We start from the raw sequence: 17,973 nt of genomic DNA, 5'->3' as shown, positions 1-17,973 counted from the left end.
ACATTATGTCTACTAAGGATTGTTGACATTTTTGTGATTTTTCTAAAAGCTTGACCTGCAGGTTTTAATCAGAACATGTGCTCTGTCCTTCAGCAACTTCCAGGCTTACAGCCAAACAAGCTTTCCTTAAGCTACTCACTTAATGCTTCCAGAAGCCAAATCTACAACCTACTTTAATTTGTATCCGTTATTTAAATCTTAAGTTGCCAAGAATTTATTGCTGCAGGAATCAAAAAATAAAATGTGGACCTTTGAGGTTACAAAAAAGTTATACTTCCACTTGTGCAAAAGAAACACAGTTATTATGAAATCAGAGGAAGAAATTCTCACTCTTACTGAGTTTGAAAAAATAGGTGATTATTTAGTTTTACTTTTCTCTATCACATAACAGGGTTTTGGTAAAAGACGTGTTACGTGAACGGGGTGTAATCGACATGATCCACTTTAAAGATGTTTATTTGGAAGATGGCCAAACAAGCTGACATCCCGTTTCTGCCTTCCTCCTTCTATTCTGTGCCATGAATGTATGGGGCTGCATTACTACTTCCTCACCAAAAATCTCCAAAATGAACCTTGGCACTAAAGCAGACACTTGGAACATCTCTTCAAGTATAAGCACCTGCATTTGGGTTGTATCTAACTTGAAATGACTGAGGGGGTGCTGCCAAGAAGAAGATGTAAATAATGTGGAAGGAAGGATGCATTACAGAGAATAAAATTAATATCTTTTCTTATTGGATGCAAATTGTAGGTTTTCTTAATAATAAGGGGTTTGAGGTTGGGTGTTGAAATTAATAAAAGACCCTTGCACCTGGACAGAGCATCCTCCCATTATCCCTGGAGCTCACTAATCAGCAGGGCTTAGGTGGCAATGGTGCAGCTTCTTAACCTGCCTTCAGCCAGCTGCTCCCTACTAGACCCAGCAGGGGATAAAAGTGTAAAACAAATCACTAATTCTGACACAAATGAGTGTTACCACATTTTTGAAAAGAAGAAAGGTTGGTTACGCTTCAGCCGTCTGAGAAGCTTATACAGGTGAAAAGAGTCAGGATACAATTTATGATTTAATCAGATTAAATCATGACGTTTAAACCAGTTACACCAACAACCCGTTCTGGATGCAGTTCAATCCAATAGGATTGACAGGAGCCGCCACTAAAAAGCAGGTGCAAGATGTTCTTCCACACAGAACAACTTATCTGACATGCTTTCGGTTCAAGCTTTGGTCATAATTTTTAATTTTATCTACTTCACTTTTTAAGTTTTATTAGTATAATGAATAGCTTTGAACACAGTTTAACTCAGCCAGTATGTGATGCAGTTTCCATGGTGAAGAGGCTAGAAGGAAGACATAAGTAGATGGCTGGAGTAGACACTGACTGCTTTTGTTAATGTTGTTTAAACTGGAAAATACTGTAGTAAGCTAATTTCATTCACACATGATTGTTTTTATTTTTTCTGGTTATTTGAGCCTCTGTTTGTGTCTAAACACTCGTTTTTTCTTTATGCATTGAACTTCTAAGTGTTTGCCAGTATTAAACTGTTAAGTATTAGAGACAATCTGGGCGACTGTGGCTCAGAGGGTTGAGTAGTTGTCTTGTAGTGCAAAGGTTGTAGGTTTGATTCCAGCTTCCTCCTGCCACATGTTGATGTGCCCCTGGAAAAGGCACCTAACCAGTTGCAAACCAAGCGCAAATCGAATTGCATGTGTAAAACCAGTGGAACAGCGGGTGCAACCCTGTCAGCATGTTTGCCTTCATGAATATGTGAAACATATGACCCAAACAGCACATTTATTGGCGGAGGATATGTAAATGTTATCCTTTACCACCCGCAATGGGATTTATCAAACCTGCAATGGATTGTTGGTACTCTTTTTGTGTCTATATTTAGCACTTTTAAAAGGCATTTGCAAATTGACATGCAAAGATGTTGTGCCATCTTCTTTAACAAACAAAACTGAACATTAACAGAGACCAGAAAACCACCATGGAGCCAAAGGGACATAGAAGGAAAAACAAATAATAAAAAAACTGTCCTGTGCGTTCCTTGTGCGCAAGACAGATTATTTATTAATTTTCCCCCCTCAATGTTCCGTTACAGCTCTGTTTGAAGCGCATTCATGTGTTAAATTATTATGGGACTACCTGGGTTTGCAATGTTTGGGTCAAGCGAGTCATATCCCTCAATTCAAATCACTTGTCACAGATGTAAATACAGCTATTTGGACAGAGCTGTTTTAGCTGCATTTCAATGTAAGTCTGACAGTGGCTGTCAGCTTTTTTTAGGTTTTATAATTGATATTTCATGGTTTAACTGTAGCTTTTAGTATTTTCATGGTTTTAAATGTTTTTACTGTTGTTTTGTAGCACTTTGAGATACTTACATAAATGCAATTTTATATTATTAATACAACTTTTATTATTGGGCTGCACGGTGGCGCAGTTGGTAGCACTGTTGCCTTGCAGCAAGAAGGTCCTGGGTTCAATTCCCAGCCTGGGGTCTTTCTGCATGGAGTTTGCATGTTCTCCCCGTGCATGCGTGGGTTCTCACCGGGTACTCTGGCTTCCTCCCACAGTCCAAAGACATGCCTGTTAGGTTAATTGATCACTCTAAATTGACCTTAGGTGTATGAATGAGTGTGTGCATGGTTGTTTGTGTGTTGCCCTGCGATGGACTGGCGATCTGTCCAGGGTGTACCCTGCCTCTCGCCCATAGACTGCTGGAGATAGGCACCAGCTCCCCCGCAACCCACTATGGAATAAGCGGTAGAAAATGACTGACTGACTGACTTTTATTATTATTATTGTTAACTCCAACGCCATTACTTTGAATTTCATCTTTCTTATACATTCTGCTCTCCCAAAGTGTCTATGATGACAGCCAGTAGAACACGCACAATTCTTATTTGAATATGGCGGTCTGCACCACTTTTCTACCTGTTATCCATTGCGCACCCAATGTTCGTAGGAGCACCTACACACAGAAGAGACTTATTGCATTTTATTTTGCACAAGCAATTTAGCGCTCCTTATTTGGAATCTCTGAGGATCAGGGCCAATGTGTGGTGGAGAAGTAACACTGCACTTCCCCTTGAACATATCATGCCCATGCTAATAAAGTGGTGGTGGCAGCATCATGCCATGAAGACACTTTAATTTAGCAGGGGCAGGGAAGCTCGTCGGAGTTGGTGAGAAGTTTGATAGAGCTAATTTGTCTCCACGGACTGGACTTGCTCTCCGGGATGAGTCAGCAGACCGTACAACATACAGTTGGACTGGACATTTTCCTCCATATCCTAATACTTCTCAAGTGTGCTGGTGGAAGCACACGGGCACGTCCGCGATTTTCAAAATAAAATCCCCCAAACGCTCTACTTGTCAATTCCAAATTACTCCACATATTATTTAATTGTTCTGCTGCCCGGTACCAATAGACCAAAGAACTGGTAGCGGTCTGGAGCCCAGTGGTAGGGGACCTCTGGTTTAGATGTAAGAATATCTATGGTTTAGAATGGCCCAGTCAGTCCTATTTCACTGAGCTTCAGTTAGTTTTCGCAAAGCCAAACTGGGCAAAACTTTCAGTCTTTACATGTCCAAGGCTGATAGTGACATGCCTGAAAAGACTTGTAGTTTGAATTGTGAGAAACTTGGGTCTGCAAAGTATTGGCATGTGGGTGCTGAATATTTGCCACACTGTATTCATTTTAATTTGTAAAATTATATTGAAAACCATGGGTCTTTTTTTGGGGGATTTTCAGTTGGATTTTTATTTTGATTATTTTGGGTTTATTTGGGTTTATTTTTGTCAGTAACGGTGTTCCATACAGGTTTAAGAACCTTCATGTGTTCTGTTCTTTGTGTATTTGTTAAGATTCTTACTTAATGTTTATCTTTAGCTTTTTTGTAAGATCCATTTTTTGTGATGTTTTAGTCCATCTGTTTATTTCCATCTGTTCTTAGTCACTTTCCCTCAGCTCCTTAGTTTGGTCTGTAACCCAGCTGTTCTAGTTTCATCTGACTTTCTTGTCATTCAGTCAATTAAAAGCCAGTCTATTTTGTTACCTCCTTGCCAGATTCTTCTGTCACTGTTGCTTCTAGTCCTTAATGCCGGTTTTCCTGTGCTCCTTTTGCCGTTTTGTTTCCCTGTCAGAGGTTCTCTAGTTTTTATCATACATGTTTCATTGGGTATAACGTGTGGACAACATACTAAAACAGTGCACTTTCTCAAACATACGGAGGCTTACCTTCACAATGTTATGAAACGTGATTTATAGTTGATCTGGTTCTTTGTTGGCTCTAAAAATATGATTATATTATACCTTTATTCTCCACTCAAAGCACCTTAACTGAACAACTCGCAAAGACTTCTCTAATCTCCTTAAAATCTTACTACAATGTCATTTAAGATTTTTCATTCCTGTAAGACAGTTGAAAACAGGAATAAAACCAAGCTTTTTATGACACCTTTGATGTGTGGTTTTACTGGACAAGAAATAGGGACATTCTACATAGAAAAGGGCAGAGCCGTCTATACTTCCTGAGAAGGGGGGGGGTCCTTCAACATCTGCAAAAAACTACTGCAGATCTTTCTTTTACCAGTCTGGCCACGGATCTGAACTCTCTGGTGACAGTGGTGGAAAAACAAGACCCAGAACAAACAACGTCCAACACCCTCTGCATAACAACTTCATCAGGCGGAGTGTGTTCAGTGTTGCTGTCCCTGCCCAGCTCTACCAACAGACTTAGAAACCCCTTTGTCACCCTGGCTATCAGACTGTAGAACAGCTCCTAGTCATGGCAATGGAGACAATAGTGGATTGACAACATGACAATTTTTACTTACATCTGTGATCCTTATTCTCATTTGCACTTCATTAGTACTGTTTACATCCATTTGCATTTCATTTGTACTGTTTTACTTACTTATTTCCCTGCTCACTTTCACTTTCATTTGCAAAGTTCTGAACTGTTTACTGCTTAGTTTAGGCTTAATGTATGTTTAATGTACAGATGTATGCTTCGTATGCAACTGGATACTCCAATTTCCCTTGGGATAAATTATCTGTCTGTCTGTCTAGAGCACCAATTTCGTACAGGCAAAAGGACTTCAAAGGTATATGTCAGTGTTTATGGCTATAGCGTAAAAAATTGATCTATTAATTTATTTTAAAAGAACTGTTTTAGTTTCAACATTTAAGACAATTTTTCTCCGAATAATTGTTTCTTTTTGTCAGGTGATGCACATGGTCTTTACAGCTAATAAGAAAAACGAGTTGCAATTGAGTACATGTGCTGTGAGAGATTACTCAATTTCTTGCCTTGAAATTGTTGAAATTACAAATCCGTTTGTAATTCATTTGAATTGTTCACAGACCTTGGAGTAAATGTGTCTCGTGGAGTTGAGGTAGTTCTTCTTTCAAAGTCTATCTAAAGTTTTTTAGAGCAATAAATTACTCAGGTCTTTCCACTGAGCTGCTCTATTCCTCCCATTATTTTGCATTAATAGATACCTGGTTCAGACTGGTACTTTACCTATTTTATAAATCACTTGCCAAGTTAAAGTAAGTACTTAATAATATACATATTTTCCCCTACTTTTTAATAGTGCTATTTGAATGTTGGAGTTTGAGTTTTACAGATTTGCAGTGGTCGGTTTCTCAGAGAAGGAATGATTTGCCTACAATGGTTAACTGAGTGATCATTTTATAATAAAAGGCTGAGGCTAGACTCTTGTGGCCAGCAGATCTTTTTCAGACTGCAATGCCCGTCTGACAAATTTGGATAGCTTTCAGCAAAATTAACAAGTCCAGTTCTGAGTTAGCCTTTTCAAATCGAGCAGAAGCTCCAGCAGACACGTTCTCTGCAGTTTGATAGTCCATGCAGAGAAAACTATTGTCACTTGTCTCCTATCTGTGAGTTGAACTTGAAATGTCTTTGGAATATGTATATATTTTCATGTTAAGTAAAGATATTATTTATTTTATATTGTCCATAACTCATCAATGCTTTTAAAATAAATATCATTTATTTTGTTTGGTATTTTCCTTCTATGACCGATCTCTTGAAATCCTAGCAGATCAGCAGTGTCAGACCAACCTGTCTGGGACAAAAAACATGATATGTTCAAGGTTCTTTACCATCCTAATCATCAATTTGAACTCCAGCAAGTTGTTTTTACCAATTCTAGATGCCTAAATGCATTGAGATGCTGCCGTGTGATTGATTGATTGATTTGTTAATTGCAATAAAAAGCAGTTCAACAGATGTACATAATAAAGTAGCTGGTGTGTAAATTTGGCAATATTTGATTTCTTATGGCCAAAATGAGTAGATCTATAAGATTTAATTATCATACACCTCAAACACAAACACGAGAATATTTTCTCAGATAAGTTAGTAGTTTCTGTTGTAGTTTTTGATTAGAATTAAACAGTGTTTTAACTTTAAGGTGTTCAATTTTTGTGTCTGTGTCTGGATATCTGTGTATTCCTGCAAGGTAGAAATCTGTGGATAATCCTGTGGGAACCAATGTTCTGAAAATGTAATCATGTCCAGATGTCCAGGAGCTGTTTAGATTCCACTTTTCATATTAATAAGAAATAGTTTGGCAAGAATGTTTGCCATTTTAATTGGAGAGCAATAATTTCTTTATTGCGTTTGATAACACAGTACATGCCTGATCAAAACAACATTTTTCTCGTTGAGCATAAAGACGAGTACCTTAAATGTTCATTTAGTGAAGATTGCTTTTAAGATGTATTAATCATGACCTGTCTGCTCTTTCATGCTCATTGAGTTCTAAGGGGTTGATTTAACCTGAACATGGTTTAAAGCCTGATCAGAGTTTTAATGGTATTTAACGTATTATAAAGTACAATCCTAACTGATTGAATAGAAGGTCACTGGGCTTCTTCTCTTCTTTCTTGGAGACATTGCATCTCTCATCCAAAAGGCTTATTGAGTTCTCAACATAGATTGGAAGTAATCAGGCTTATAAGTTGAGGAGGGGCACTCAGGGATCATCCAACCTCTACTGTGCGGCTATGATTCGTCTTCCCCAGGTGGTTTTGGAACCATTCACACCTTGTGACATATGAGGCATAAACGTCTCAAATAATTGCATTGTTATATGACAGGTTTGGATGCTTATATGATAAAGACCTGAGCATTAAACCAAAAGGAGAGTAAGACCAGTTACTCGTGAGATCTTAACAGCCCCATGATTGACCTTGATAGCCCTATTAGTGTGTTTCTACAAACAAAGAGAGTGATACTTCCAGCCACTGTGCAGAACTAAAGAAGCCTTGTGGATGGAAGGTAAAATGTCTTCTAGAAACAAGTTTAAAAGTCAGGTTGCCTTAAGTATTAGGGATTGTTATGTCCTAGATGATTTAGAATCGAAATCAATATATTATAAAGTACAGTTTTTCATGGCAAAGATGGGAAATGTGTTGTGAATAGAGAACAAAATTAATTCTGTGTTTTCCAGGAAACACATATACACAAACCTGCATAAAAGCTACAATATCTCCGTATCTTTTCAGTATTTTGAACAATTTCAAAGTTGTAAATTTGACAAATTACATCTTAGTTGGAATCTGTTTATTTGATCATCACAAAAATGCCAAACTTCACCAAACAAATAATTTAATCCTCAGATATTGTCTTTTTTTAATGCAATGAAGTGACCTGGATAATGTTGTTAGTTTTTTTGTATTTATGATTATTTTATTCTGTCTCTCTCTTTCCTCTTCAGTTATGGACCACTGGCATTTGGGTTTTTAGCCATTGGCAACATTTATATATGGAACTATGGTATTGCAAGAAATTTGATTATGTGTCCCACCAACAATGTGGGAAGCTAGATAAGGAGAGTTCTTTCTTGAGAAAATGTTCTCCAGAAATCGCTTCAATGGACAACATGGAGCAGGAGTTTCTCCTAAAGGTGGCGCAAAATCAAAAACTCATCCACCTAAAAAGAGAGCTCCAAATCCCAAAGTAGCACTGGTTATTCGTGGCAAAATTCATCGTCTTTTGCAAGGGTCTACAGACCACCATGTCCCCGACTCACACCTCTATTATCCAGGCACTAGACAGGAGGAGGAGGCTGAGGCATCTGACAATCGAAAAGAGCTAAAAAACATATATCCGAAGGTTACCCCAAGGGCTGAAGTCTTATCCCCAAAAGGTTCAATCATTAAAAGGCATGTAGTTGTGTCAGGCCCACCATGTGTAGGAGAAGTGGAGCTGAACAGAGAGGGTTGCTTAAGAATTCCTTGCACTTTACAACATAAAAGCTCCAGGTCCCAGGGAAATCAAAAACGAATATCCTTCGAGAGTGGTCTTCGAGAACCTCCGGAGCACATCCAAACAATCCCACTTTACACTCCAGACAGCCCAGACATGAATGGGACAAAGTTTGTATCAGGAACCCGTGAGTTTGCTTCACCTCATATTCGGCCCAAAAGACCATATTCTGCTGGAGACTGTGTGGACCTCAACTTCAACAGAGCTCTACCAAATACACTTCTGGAAGAGGATGAAGCTAAAGAAGAGGCGTCAAGTGCAATCATTGATCATATTCTGAAGGAGCTAAGGGGTATTAACAAGATCCAAGAGGAAATCTCAGACCTCAGGGATTACTTGAGCTCCGTGCGAGGCTCAGTTGAGGAGGTATCCTCATGCGTAGATGCAGTGTTACAGGAAATTGAAGGCATTCGTTCCAGCAACAAAGGTGGTTCAGGTACATGGTCGGGAAGCAAAGATGGACCATCCACACGTAGAAGGCCTGTCAGTGCTTATGGTAGTTTAGGTAGCCCAGTACCAAAGTCAGATCTTGACTATTTTCAGCCAAGTTATGAGCACCAAAATATACATGAGGTACTACTGCTAAAAAGGCTAGAAGGGTCTAGGGTGTCCCAAACAGCAGATCATCAGGAACTGGAGGAACCTGATGATACTTCTGAACATAGTTCAGATATACCAGAGGGTGCAACAGCAAGGAATCTTAGCCTGAATTTACTTGAACATATGGATGGCCAAGACTTTCCAAGCACTAGCTCTTTGTCCTCTGGTCATAGTTCTAAGTCTGAATATGACCTAGAAAGACAATTATCTAGTCATGACGGAAAGAAGCAAAGAGTTGGTGATAAGGAGGAATGGACTAGCACTATGCCCCCACACAGTGTTAGTAGGGAGTCTAGGTGGCATAAGGACAGCACCTACCTCAGGGATAAGGGTGTAGAGGAGAATGACAGCAAGAGTTCTCACTGTTGTGAAGGAGCTGGAAACTGGGATCATTACAAAGGAGCAGGAGGATATGGTGCTTCATTACAGTCATCCACAGGAAGCTCAGACCATCTCTGTATTAGCTCTGGAAAGCATTACGACTCACTTACCAGCACTTTGAGGAAGGAACGGCAGTCTTGGTTGAGACGACCTCATAGTCAATCCAGGATTCATGATCTAACTGTTAGCAGCATTGGAAACTCCTCTATCGGATATGACTATTCTGCTGATTTGTCCTACCCTCAAAGTTCAGGTTACCATTCGATTGAGGTACATGATGGGGAAACAGAGGAACTTGAGTTTGATCAAACAAACGACCTGACCTTCACAACAAACAGTGAAACCGAAACCTGTTTAGCCTATGAAGAGACGTCTGCTGTGACCTGGACAAAGAACCCCTCAGGTATCTCAAGAGATAGTGTTCTCAGATCTTACAGTAGTCAAAGCTGGGAAAACCGACTCTCTGATCCTGGTAAGGCAGATGTCCAAACTGGCGGTTTAACTGTCAAACGCATAGGACGAGCTGTACTTGATTTCAGGTCTGCGTTGCGGGGTGCATTGCGCAAACTTGAAGGACCTGTAGGAGTAAATCCTGGAGACCAGCCAGACTTTGAATTATCGTTGCCTTCTGACTTGCCCACAACGGAAATGCCTTCAAAGCCATTATCCTACGAGGAACATATTGAACAAACCTCGAATCATTTTCACGAAGGTGATGTTAGTTCTGCTCATGCTTTTGCAGATCTGTTCAAAAACAGTAGTATTGAAATGTCTAATAATTTTTCAGTGGAGCCTGTAGTCGCAAAAACCAGCAAAGGTCTTGCAATGGAGTCCTTAGAGACTTGCCAAAATCATCCTTATTGGAACAAGATCTCCACATGCTCTGATGAACCTTCTGTCAGGCCTGACAATTTTGCCAGTAGTATTGAAATACCCGTTGGTCTAATAGAGTTACCTGGTGAGAGCATAGCTGAGAAAATGTCAAAAGGCCCTGCAGATGTCACGGATAAAGAACAGCTTTCCCAATACACCACTGCAGAATCCTTGTCAGCCTCAATTCAGGCTGATGAACTGGAGGAAACCATTCCCACAGAGGTACCACAGCAGCCCACCACTGACAGTACTGGAAGCTTGGAGGTCAAACCTGAGGGAGATGCAGCAGAGTCATCAGCCGAGATGACACAAATCGATGAACGCAAGCTGAAGTGTCTGAGGAGCTTTCAGCAGATTCTGCGAGAAAAGAGGGAGACTAGGTGCAACCTTGTCAGTATGACTATGTCCACCTTCTCCCAAGAGGACATGGAACAAGGTAGCCATTATTTTAAGTTGTGGTCATCCAATGTTTGTGATTGTTTTTGACCCAATATTAAAAAGGAGACATATTTAATCTATTTATAGTACCATGCAAAATTTTTGTACTAGGGATGGACAGTGTTAGGAAAGTGTGAATTTGTTATGTTATTAAATATTGTGATTATTATTTCCACCGCAAACAACCCACATTTTCTTTACTACTGTCTTTTCCCCACCACTCTCCTTGAGCTTTAGTTTTTCGGTCTCATAGCTATACAGTATATGAGGTGTAGGCATAGAAAATAATGAAAATCCATTCAGAAAGTCAAATATATTGTATTGACAAAGTTTGAAAGCATTCCACGTGAAATATTACATGTATTACATTCAAGCAGTCCTTTGCACATAATGAAATTGACAATTCCATTTAGATATAATGTGCAGTTCTATTTTAAAATCGTCCATATGTTTTATATTTTGCACCAAGCACCCGGACTTTCTTTTGATCGGTCTTAAACAATATTGTTTGTGCTTCTGTTAAGTCTTCTTGAGACTTTGATTGCCAGCTCTTGCATCTGGTCAGGAGAGCATCTTGTCCAGTGTAGCCTTAAGGAAAATAAAAGGAAAATGGGCAAGTGAAGGACGGATGACAGTGTGTCTTGCCTAACAACTACTTACAACTACTACAACATATGAACTGTATCTGAAAGTTATTTCTTACAAAAACAGGAAAAAGTAGGTTTGCCTATAGGTGCATTTTAAAGACTGAATGCTTTAAAAACTATATCTAAAAACTGTCACAAATGGACAGAAAATGAATCTTCAGAAAGCTTGGAGAGCTATCGAGAACATTTGGTTACTTGAAGGTGAAAAGCAAAGAAAACATGGTCAGATTAAAATTTTTGCCATGTGCTATAAATATATTTAATGTTATCTCTCTGTGGCTCTGGTAGACGATTGATTTACCTTTTTTTGACAACAGGTCTTTGATCACTTCTATCGGTGTCATTTTTACTGATAAAGGGACTATCTCTGGTACCCTCTTTGAGTTTGATCTCCCAGCAGTTATTGCTTCTTATCTAAAGTTCCCTTGGATATTTATTGAACCACGGTCCTGGCTGGAATGATAATTTTCTACCCACTTGTGAGTAAGCCGCCACTCAGCTGCCACTCAGGACTCCCTTACTCCTCTCCAAGGCATCAACAGGATCAATTTGCAGAATTAGAAAACATTAATTATTTCCTCAGAAAGCAAGTCCGACATTAAAGACCAGGGATCTAGGGAAACATTAGGAGTCATTTTCATGATAAATTATACATGTTAATGAAACATTTATGACCTCATACCCCATCTATTGAAAAACTCAGTGGTGGTGCTGCTTTTAAACTGTAATGCTGTTGAGAAATTGCAGGATCTTGGATGTGGCTTTGTTACTTTACACAATGAATCAAATGGGTCAATGACTGTTTTTGTTCTTTCTATCTGTTTCTGTCTTTTCTTTCTCTCAATGTTTTACAGATGGAAGTCAAGTTGGAGATCAGGTCACCTTAAAACAAACCTTCAAACGATTTCCTCTGTTTTTTTGTCAATATTTATTACATCATTGTTGTTCTTTGGTTCCTTTTCTGCTGTTGCTTTGTTTGCATCGATCCTGGTAGTCCCACAGTAATACTTACTCGTTTTCTAAACGTAGCATTGAAGAACACAGTATTGTTCTTTACGTATGCAGAACTGAAACTCAACCAACACAATTTAGTCTCAATATTTCCCTTCTGTTACTTGCTATTCACTTCTCTTTTTATCTTATACTTCTGCATTTGCATGCTCCATTATTTTTAAATCAGACTTTCAGCCTTTAACTTAATTAATGCGTGACCTTTGATATCCTATTTCAGAGCCAAGAGCAAGATGGTGACCCAAGCAAGCACCCATGGGCCAAGCCAGGGTCTGTTAAGCTTTTCTATGTGGTTTCTTGGGTAAACTATACAAAGTTTTTTCTGTTTCTATGTGTTTTCTCTGTTATTCACTTGTTAAAGGGCAAACACACCATTTGGCATTGACAGCATGCCAGACCTACGCAAGAGGAAGCCTATTCCTCTTGTTAGTGAACTGGTGAGTGTTCCCATCAATACTTTTTGTACCTGTCTTAGAACTTTTGAAGTTCACTGAATAATAGTTTTCTGTACTAAGGTAAAACTTCAGCGACCAAATTTATATTTTGAGATATACCAAACAAAAGAAAAGTTCAATTCTGATGATGATTGGAACTGCTGTTAGAAAAGACAGAAAAGAAGATGTTTTCAACCAAAATCCTAGCTGATCTTCCATCTCTTTCTGGGAAACCGCACAACGTAGTGAAACATTTAAAGTTCGTTTTAGTTTTGTATTATTAGTGACAAAAAACTTGACATTGAATGTAGATTTAATGCTTTATACTTTGGCGGATTATTTCGATGAGGCATTTAAAGGAATCATTTATTGTAACCCTAAGTGAGAAGGTGTTAAAGGACTTTCAACAATTCATTTTTAACCCTAACTAAATAAACTAAAATAGACTTAAATAAAACCAGTGAGAGGATTTTTATCCTTGACCAAATAGTTTAAGTATTTAAACAGAAAAGTTTAAGGAACCAGCACCTAAACCAGTAGTTAATACATAAACAGGACCAAGACACGTTTCTCCAACATTGATACCGTTAAGCAGTCCTATTCATTTCTCACCCTAAATAAGTGCTTTTAATACTTTAACATAACCAAAAAATCATCTCCTGGCCCTAACCTAGTATTTTAGTATTTTAATTGGACCAATCTTCTAATCCTGACTAAGTCGTTTTGGTACTGGAACGTAACATTTTCTTCTAACTTAAACTAAGTAAACTAAGTTATTTACATGGAACCTATTTCCTAACCCTGACCAAGTAGTTTTAGTACTAAACTGGACCTGGAAAGTGGTTTTCTTACATTAACCAAGTAGTTTTTGTATTTAAATAAAAAAAGGATATTGTTTTTTAAAACTAGAATCAGTAGTTTTGACACTTGAACAAAACCAGGAAACTTTTTCTTCACCCCAACCAAGTAGTTTTAGTACCTGAATGAAACAATGACTGTTGTGCAAAATACTTAAAAGTAAGAAGAAGGAAACAGTTTTAACAAGGGAAAAAGTATCTTGCTGTATCATGGCGTCCACTTAAAGTCCCCACTGTTAAATCGCTGCACACAATGTCTCCATTCATCCATGAGAACTCAGTTTTATGTCACAAAACATGTTATAGGGACATTAGTCAATGTGAATGGATGACAACAGCTTCTAATATGTAGAACAGGTACCTGCTCCCTCAAAAACATTCACAGATGAAACATGAACATCAGCTGACCTCTCCTGTTGCTTATTGTCAGATTGATCTAATTAGGCAAACACATAACACAATTACAGCAATGCAGGATTATTGCTATACTCACTAAATATGATTTTAGCAGGATCCCATTTTTTAAGCTACCATGAGTTGTTAAAAGGGTAGACGAAATTTGTGTTTTTCTCTGTACAATCTGAACCAAGATACACACTTGAACACTTGAAAAAATGCTCCTAATAAAAGTTATTGATCCTTTAAGAGAAGATAGAGAGCAAATAAACACAGAAGGACTTTCATATTAGCACCGGCTAAGTTAAGAGGAATCTGTTTATTATATGCTGGAAGAAACAGATGGATTATATTATTATTGTATTTCTTTTTCCATTCAGATACAAAAGACGATATTTAGGCTGATATTTCTGTTACTACTAATTAAAATTAGGCTGATTTGTTAGAATACTATCTGAAATTGATTTGCATGGTTTATTGATTGCTGAATGTCAATAAAAAGTAAATTAAAGAAATGTCAAGGTTAAAGCATGGCTTTAACTTCTCTTTTCTTCCTGCTTCCTCTCTTTGCCCACATTGCCTCTCTCTGATTGTTGCTGCTCAGGCTATGGTGAGTAAAAAACAAGCAAGATTTTTATTGGCTTTGTCTGCTGGTTTGTTGGGTTTTGTTTGAAATTCAGTGACGGCCCTGACTGGAACAAAGGACTTCAGTCTGTTTGCTGTGGAGTAGTATTGTGTATGAGCTTGCAGACCTATAAGCAAACACAAAATCAAATTAGCTGTGGGGGGTTTTGCTTTGTGTGCAAAACATTATACCTTTCTTAGACTGATAACCAAGAAAAGGAAAGACTTTGTGCTTGATTTCAATTTCAGATGTAAACGCCAGTAGCAGCAGTTGTAACATAACAGTCACTCCGCACAAATCAAGACTGATATATCTTATAATACAATGTGCCTCTGTATTGACACATTAACTAGGTACAGTAAATATTCAGTTTCTGACATATCAAATAAACCCTTGTGGTTTGAAGAGGTTCAGTAATACTGAAGTGTAGAAAAATGGTAAAGAGCCTTTATACAGTGCAGGGCAACATTTTCCTCATGTGAATAAAGTAAAAGCAAAAACACAAAACTGTTAAATGAGGTTGAATGATTGTGGGTTAAACAGATTATCTCAAGGAAAAAAGTGAAAAAAATTCCAAACGAAAGTCTCAGCATGGGTGTAATACAACAGACTACCCTCTGTGCTCTCCACACTATTTAGTGTGACTGACCGGCTGACACTAAAAGCAGTACAAATATTTTTTTACATCTGTTTTTCTTGTCATTAGGTTGGAAACTATGTTGTTTTTTTGGGATATCAACAACCAATAGAAAAAAATGTTAATTAAAAAAACCCAAAATAGAAATAAATGGTTGCTCTTTAAAATGACAACAGCTCTCCTAAAGAAGATATTGTATTTATCAGAAATTCTAAGTTGTCTTTTTGAAAAGGTCATGTAATATTTGCTTCTGGTAATTCCCAGTCGGTCGCGGCGGATGGCCGCTCACACTGAGCCTGGTTCTGCTGGAGGTTTCTTCCTGTTAAAAGGGAGTTTTTCCTCTCCACTGTCGCTACATGCATGCTCAGTATGAGGGATTGCTGTAAAGTCAACGCCAGTGACTGTCCACTGTCTCTACATGCTCATCCGGGAGGAGTGAATGCTGCAAGTCACTGACTGGATGCAAACTGCTGGGTTTCCTTAGATAGAAAAACTTTTTATCCAATGTGAATAAATAACTAACTCTGACTGCACTGTTCAATGGTTAGGACTAATTGGAATGTATGTACCTGACTTGTGAAGTGCCTTGAAACGACGTGTGTTGTGAATTGGCGCTATATAAATAAACTGAATTGAATTGAATTAAATTAGTTTTAGCTAAATAGAGGGAAAATGTGTATTTTTGGATTCCAAAAGTTGTAAAGCCCTTATCTAGGGAGATTGTACAAAGAGCATTGGATATAAGGAGCAATTTCCATGTTTGTGTCTGCTCCAACCAAGCGAAATGTTATTGGAGACTAAGTGCTGACCTGTCAGCCACAGGAAGTTGTACAAAGTATTAACAGCAGGTGTTTCAATAAGGGTTGCACCAGTAATTAAAAAGCAAATGGATTAGGGCAGTGGCGCTGGTGGTGTAGGGGTTAAGCACGTGACCATCTACAGAGACTACAGTCCTCAATACATCCGCCCGGGTTTGAGTCCCGGACCCGGCGAACTTTGCCGAATGTCTCCAATTTTCTCTGCCCCTCTTTTCTGTCTGCCTACTGTCAAAAAAATGAAAATAAAGACCTCTAGTGCCAAAAAAATATCTCTTGAAAAAAAGCAAATGGATTCATTAGATGTTTATAAATGTAACAATTATTTTCCCACTGATTAAAGGCGTTTAAGTTTAATGGTTGGACTTTTCAGTTTTTTCTGTTGGAGATTATGCCACTGCAGTAAAATACTTATTTTCAGGCTGTTTACACTTGATTATCAGAGCTATGTGTTAAAGCTATAAAAGGGCACAATTAACCTAGATTTATCTAGACAGATGTGTCTGTAAATGAAACTAAATGCAACCAACCAACCAGTAAACCTTACTTCATTATAGTATAATATATAATTATGTTTCTCAAGTAGAAGCAATTCAATATGAACCCATGGATCATTTTAATGGTTACTGACAGCTTTCGTGTTGGGTTTAAAACAAGCAGAGGCAGCGTCTGTAAGACGTTTCACAGGTGTGACGCAGCATCAAAGAGTTGTTGCAGCATAAAAACTGCTTTTGCATTCCCACAGTTTCCTAATGTTGATTAAAGATTTATAAAGAAAGGCTCCCATTATCCTGCCCAAACCACTAAGCTGCAAGCTTGTCCAAGCTGACTCATCTGCACATCAAAAAGGTTAACAAATATTAACCTGAACAATATGATTGCTTTATGAAATATAACAGGAATCTGTCCTTACATGTTGTTTCCACATTTTAAAGTATTTCAGGACCAATTCATTTGGATATTTTGCTTAATTATTCATATTTTAAAATTATGGGGACATTCTTCAGGACTGTATCAAACACTTTAAGGAAGAAAATTTGTTTTTTTGTTGAAAGATAAGTTAAAGGACAAAAATAGAACAAAAGTGTCTTTATTCTTTTTTCTCTTTCAAACTTAAAAGAATCAAACATCAAACCAAGAATATCTTCAAATAATTTATTTATTTTTCTTTCATCTTCAACCTTGATAGTTTGTGACTGTGTGGCTGTGAACGACTGATTTGTCACTGTTCTTTTGTTCCCAGTCTATGATACAGTCCAGGAAAGCCGGACTCACCCACGCTCTGGCCACTCGGACCTCCCTAAAAGATGAAGAGCTTGTGAGTACCTTAATGCATATGGCACTCACAACTTACACTAGTACTTGTGTTCTGTTTTTACCACTTTTTACTTTTGACTGTGCTCCTGCTGTCATGTTCTGTAGTCAAGCTGATCACCATTTGTTGGAAATATACTCATACTCGTCATCTTCCACTTCATCTGGGACCGGGTCACGGGGGCAGCAGACTAAGTACAGATGCCCAGACGTTCCTATCCCCAGACATCTCCTCCAGCTCCTCCGGGGGGAGCCCAAGGCATTCCCAGGCTAGACAAGAGACATAGTCCCTCCAGCGTGTCCTGGACCGTCCCCTGGGCCTCATCCCAGTGGGACGTACCTGGAACACCTCCCAGGGGAGGCGTCCAGGAGGCATCCAGATGCCTGAGCCACCTCAACTGGCTCCTATCAATGTGGAGGAGCAGCGGCTCTACTCCAAGCCCCTCCAGGATGGCCGAGCTCCTCACCCTATCTCTAAGGGAGTCCCCGGCCACCCTACGGAGGAAGCTCATTTCAGCCGCTTGTATCCAGGATCTTGTTCTTTCGGTCATGACCCAAAGTTCATGGCCATAGGTGAGGGTAGGAACGTAGACCGACCGGTAAATCGAGAGCTTCGCTTTTCGCCTCAGCTCTCTC

At 38.7% G+C, this 17,973-nt stretch overlaps 1 protein-coding gene across 4 annotated transcripts in view; it reads left to right on the top strand.

The window, feature by feature from the left end:
* Positions 1-17,973, top strand: part of LOC124877798 (protein unc-13 homolog B-like) — a 222,850-nt gene that overhangs the window by 128,073 nt on the left and 76,804 nt on the right. For 2 of the 4 annotated variants that reach the window (XM_047381324.1, XM_047381323.1), the window contains exons 1-6: positions 7,807-10,599; positions 12,103-12,125; positions 12,480-12,529; positions 12,621-12,696; positions 14,551-14,556; positions 17,267-17,341. In XM_047381324.1, the coding sequence (XP_047237280.1) occupies positions 7,893-10,599; positions 12,103-12,125; positions 12,480-12,529; positions 12,621-12,696; positions 14,551-14,556; positions 17,267-17,341 (2,937 nt within the window). In that variant the 5' untranslated portion in view covers positions 7,807-7,892. Of the gene's footprint in view, positions 1-7,806; positions 10,600-12,102; positions 12,126-12,479; positions 12,530-12,620; positions 12,697-14,550; positions 14,557-17,266; positions 17,342-17,973 lie in introns of those variants that run through there. The other 2 variants (XM_047381325.1, XM_047381326.1) reach the window with 2 other exon arrangements.

Source organism: Girardinichthys multiradiatus, chromosome 12 (genome assembly GCF_021462225.1).
Source record: "Girardinichthys multiradiatus isolate DD_20200921_A chromosome 12, DD_fGirMul_XY1, whole genome shotgun sequence".
Classification (NCBI taxonomy): Eukaryota; Metazoa; Chordata; class Actinopteri; order Cyprinodontiformes; family Goodeidae; genus Girardinichthys; species Girardinichthys multiradiatus.
This window is presented reverse-complemented; position numbering and strand designations above follow the sequence as displayed.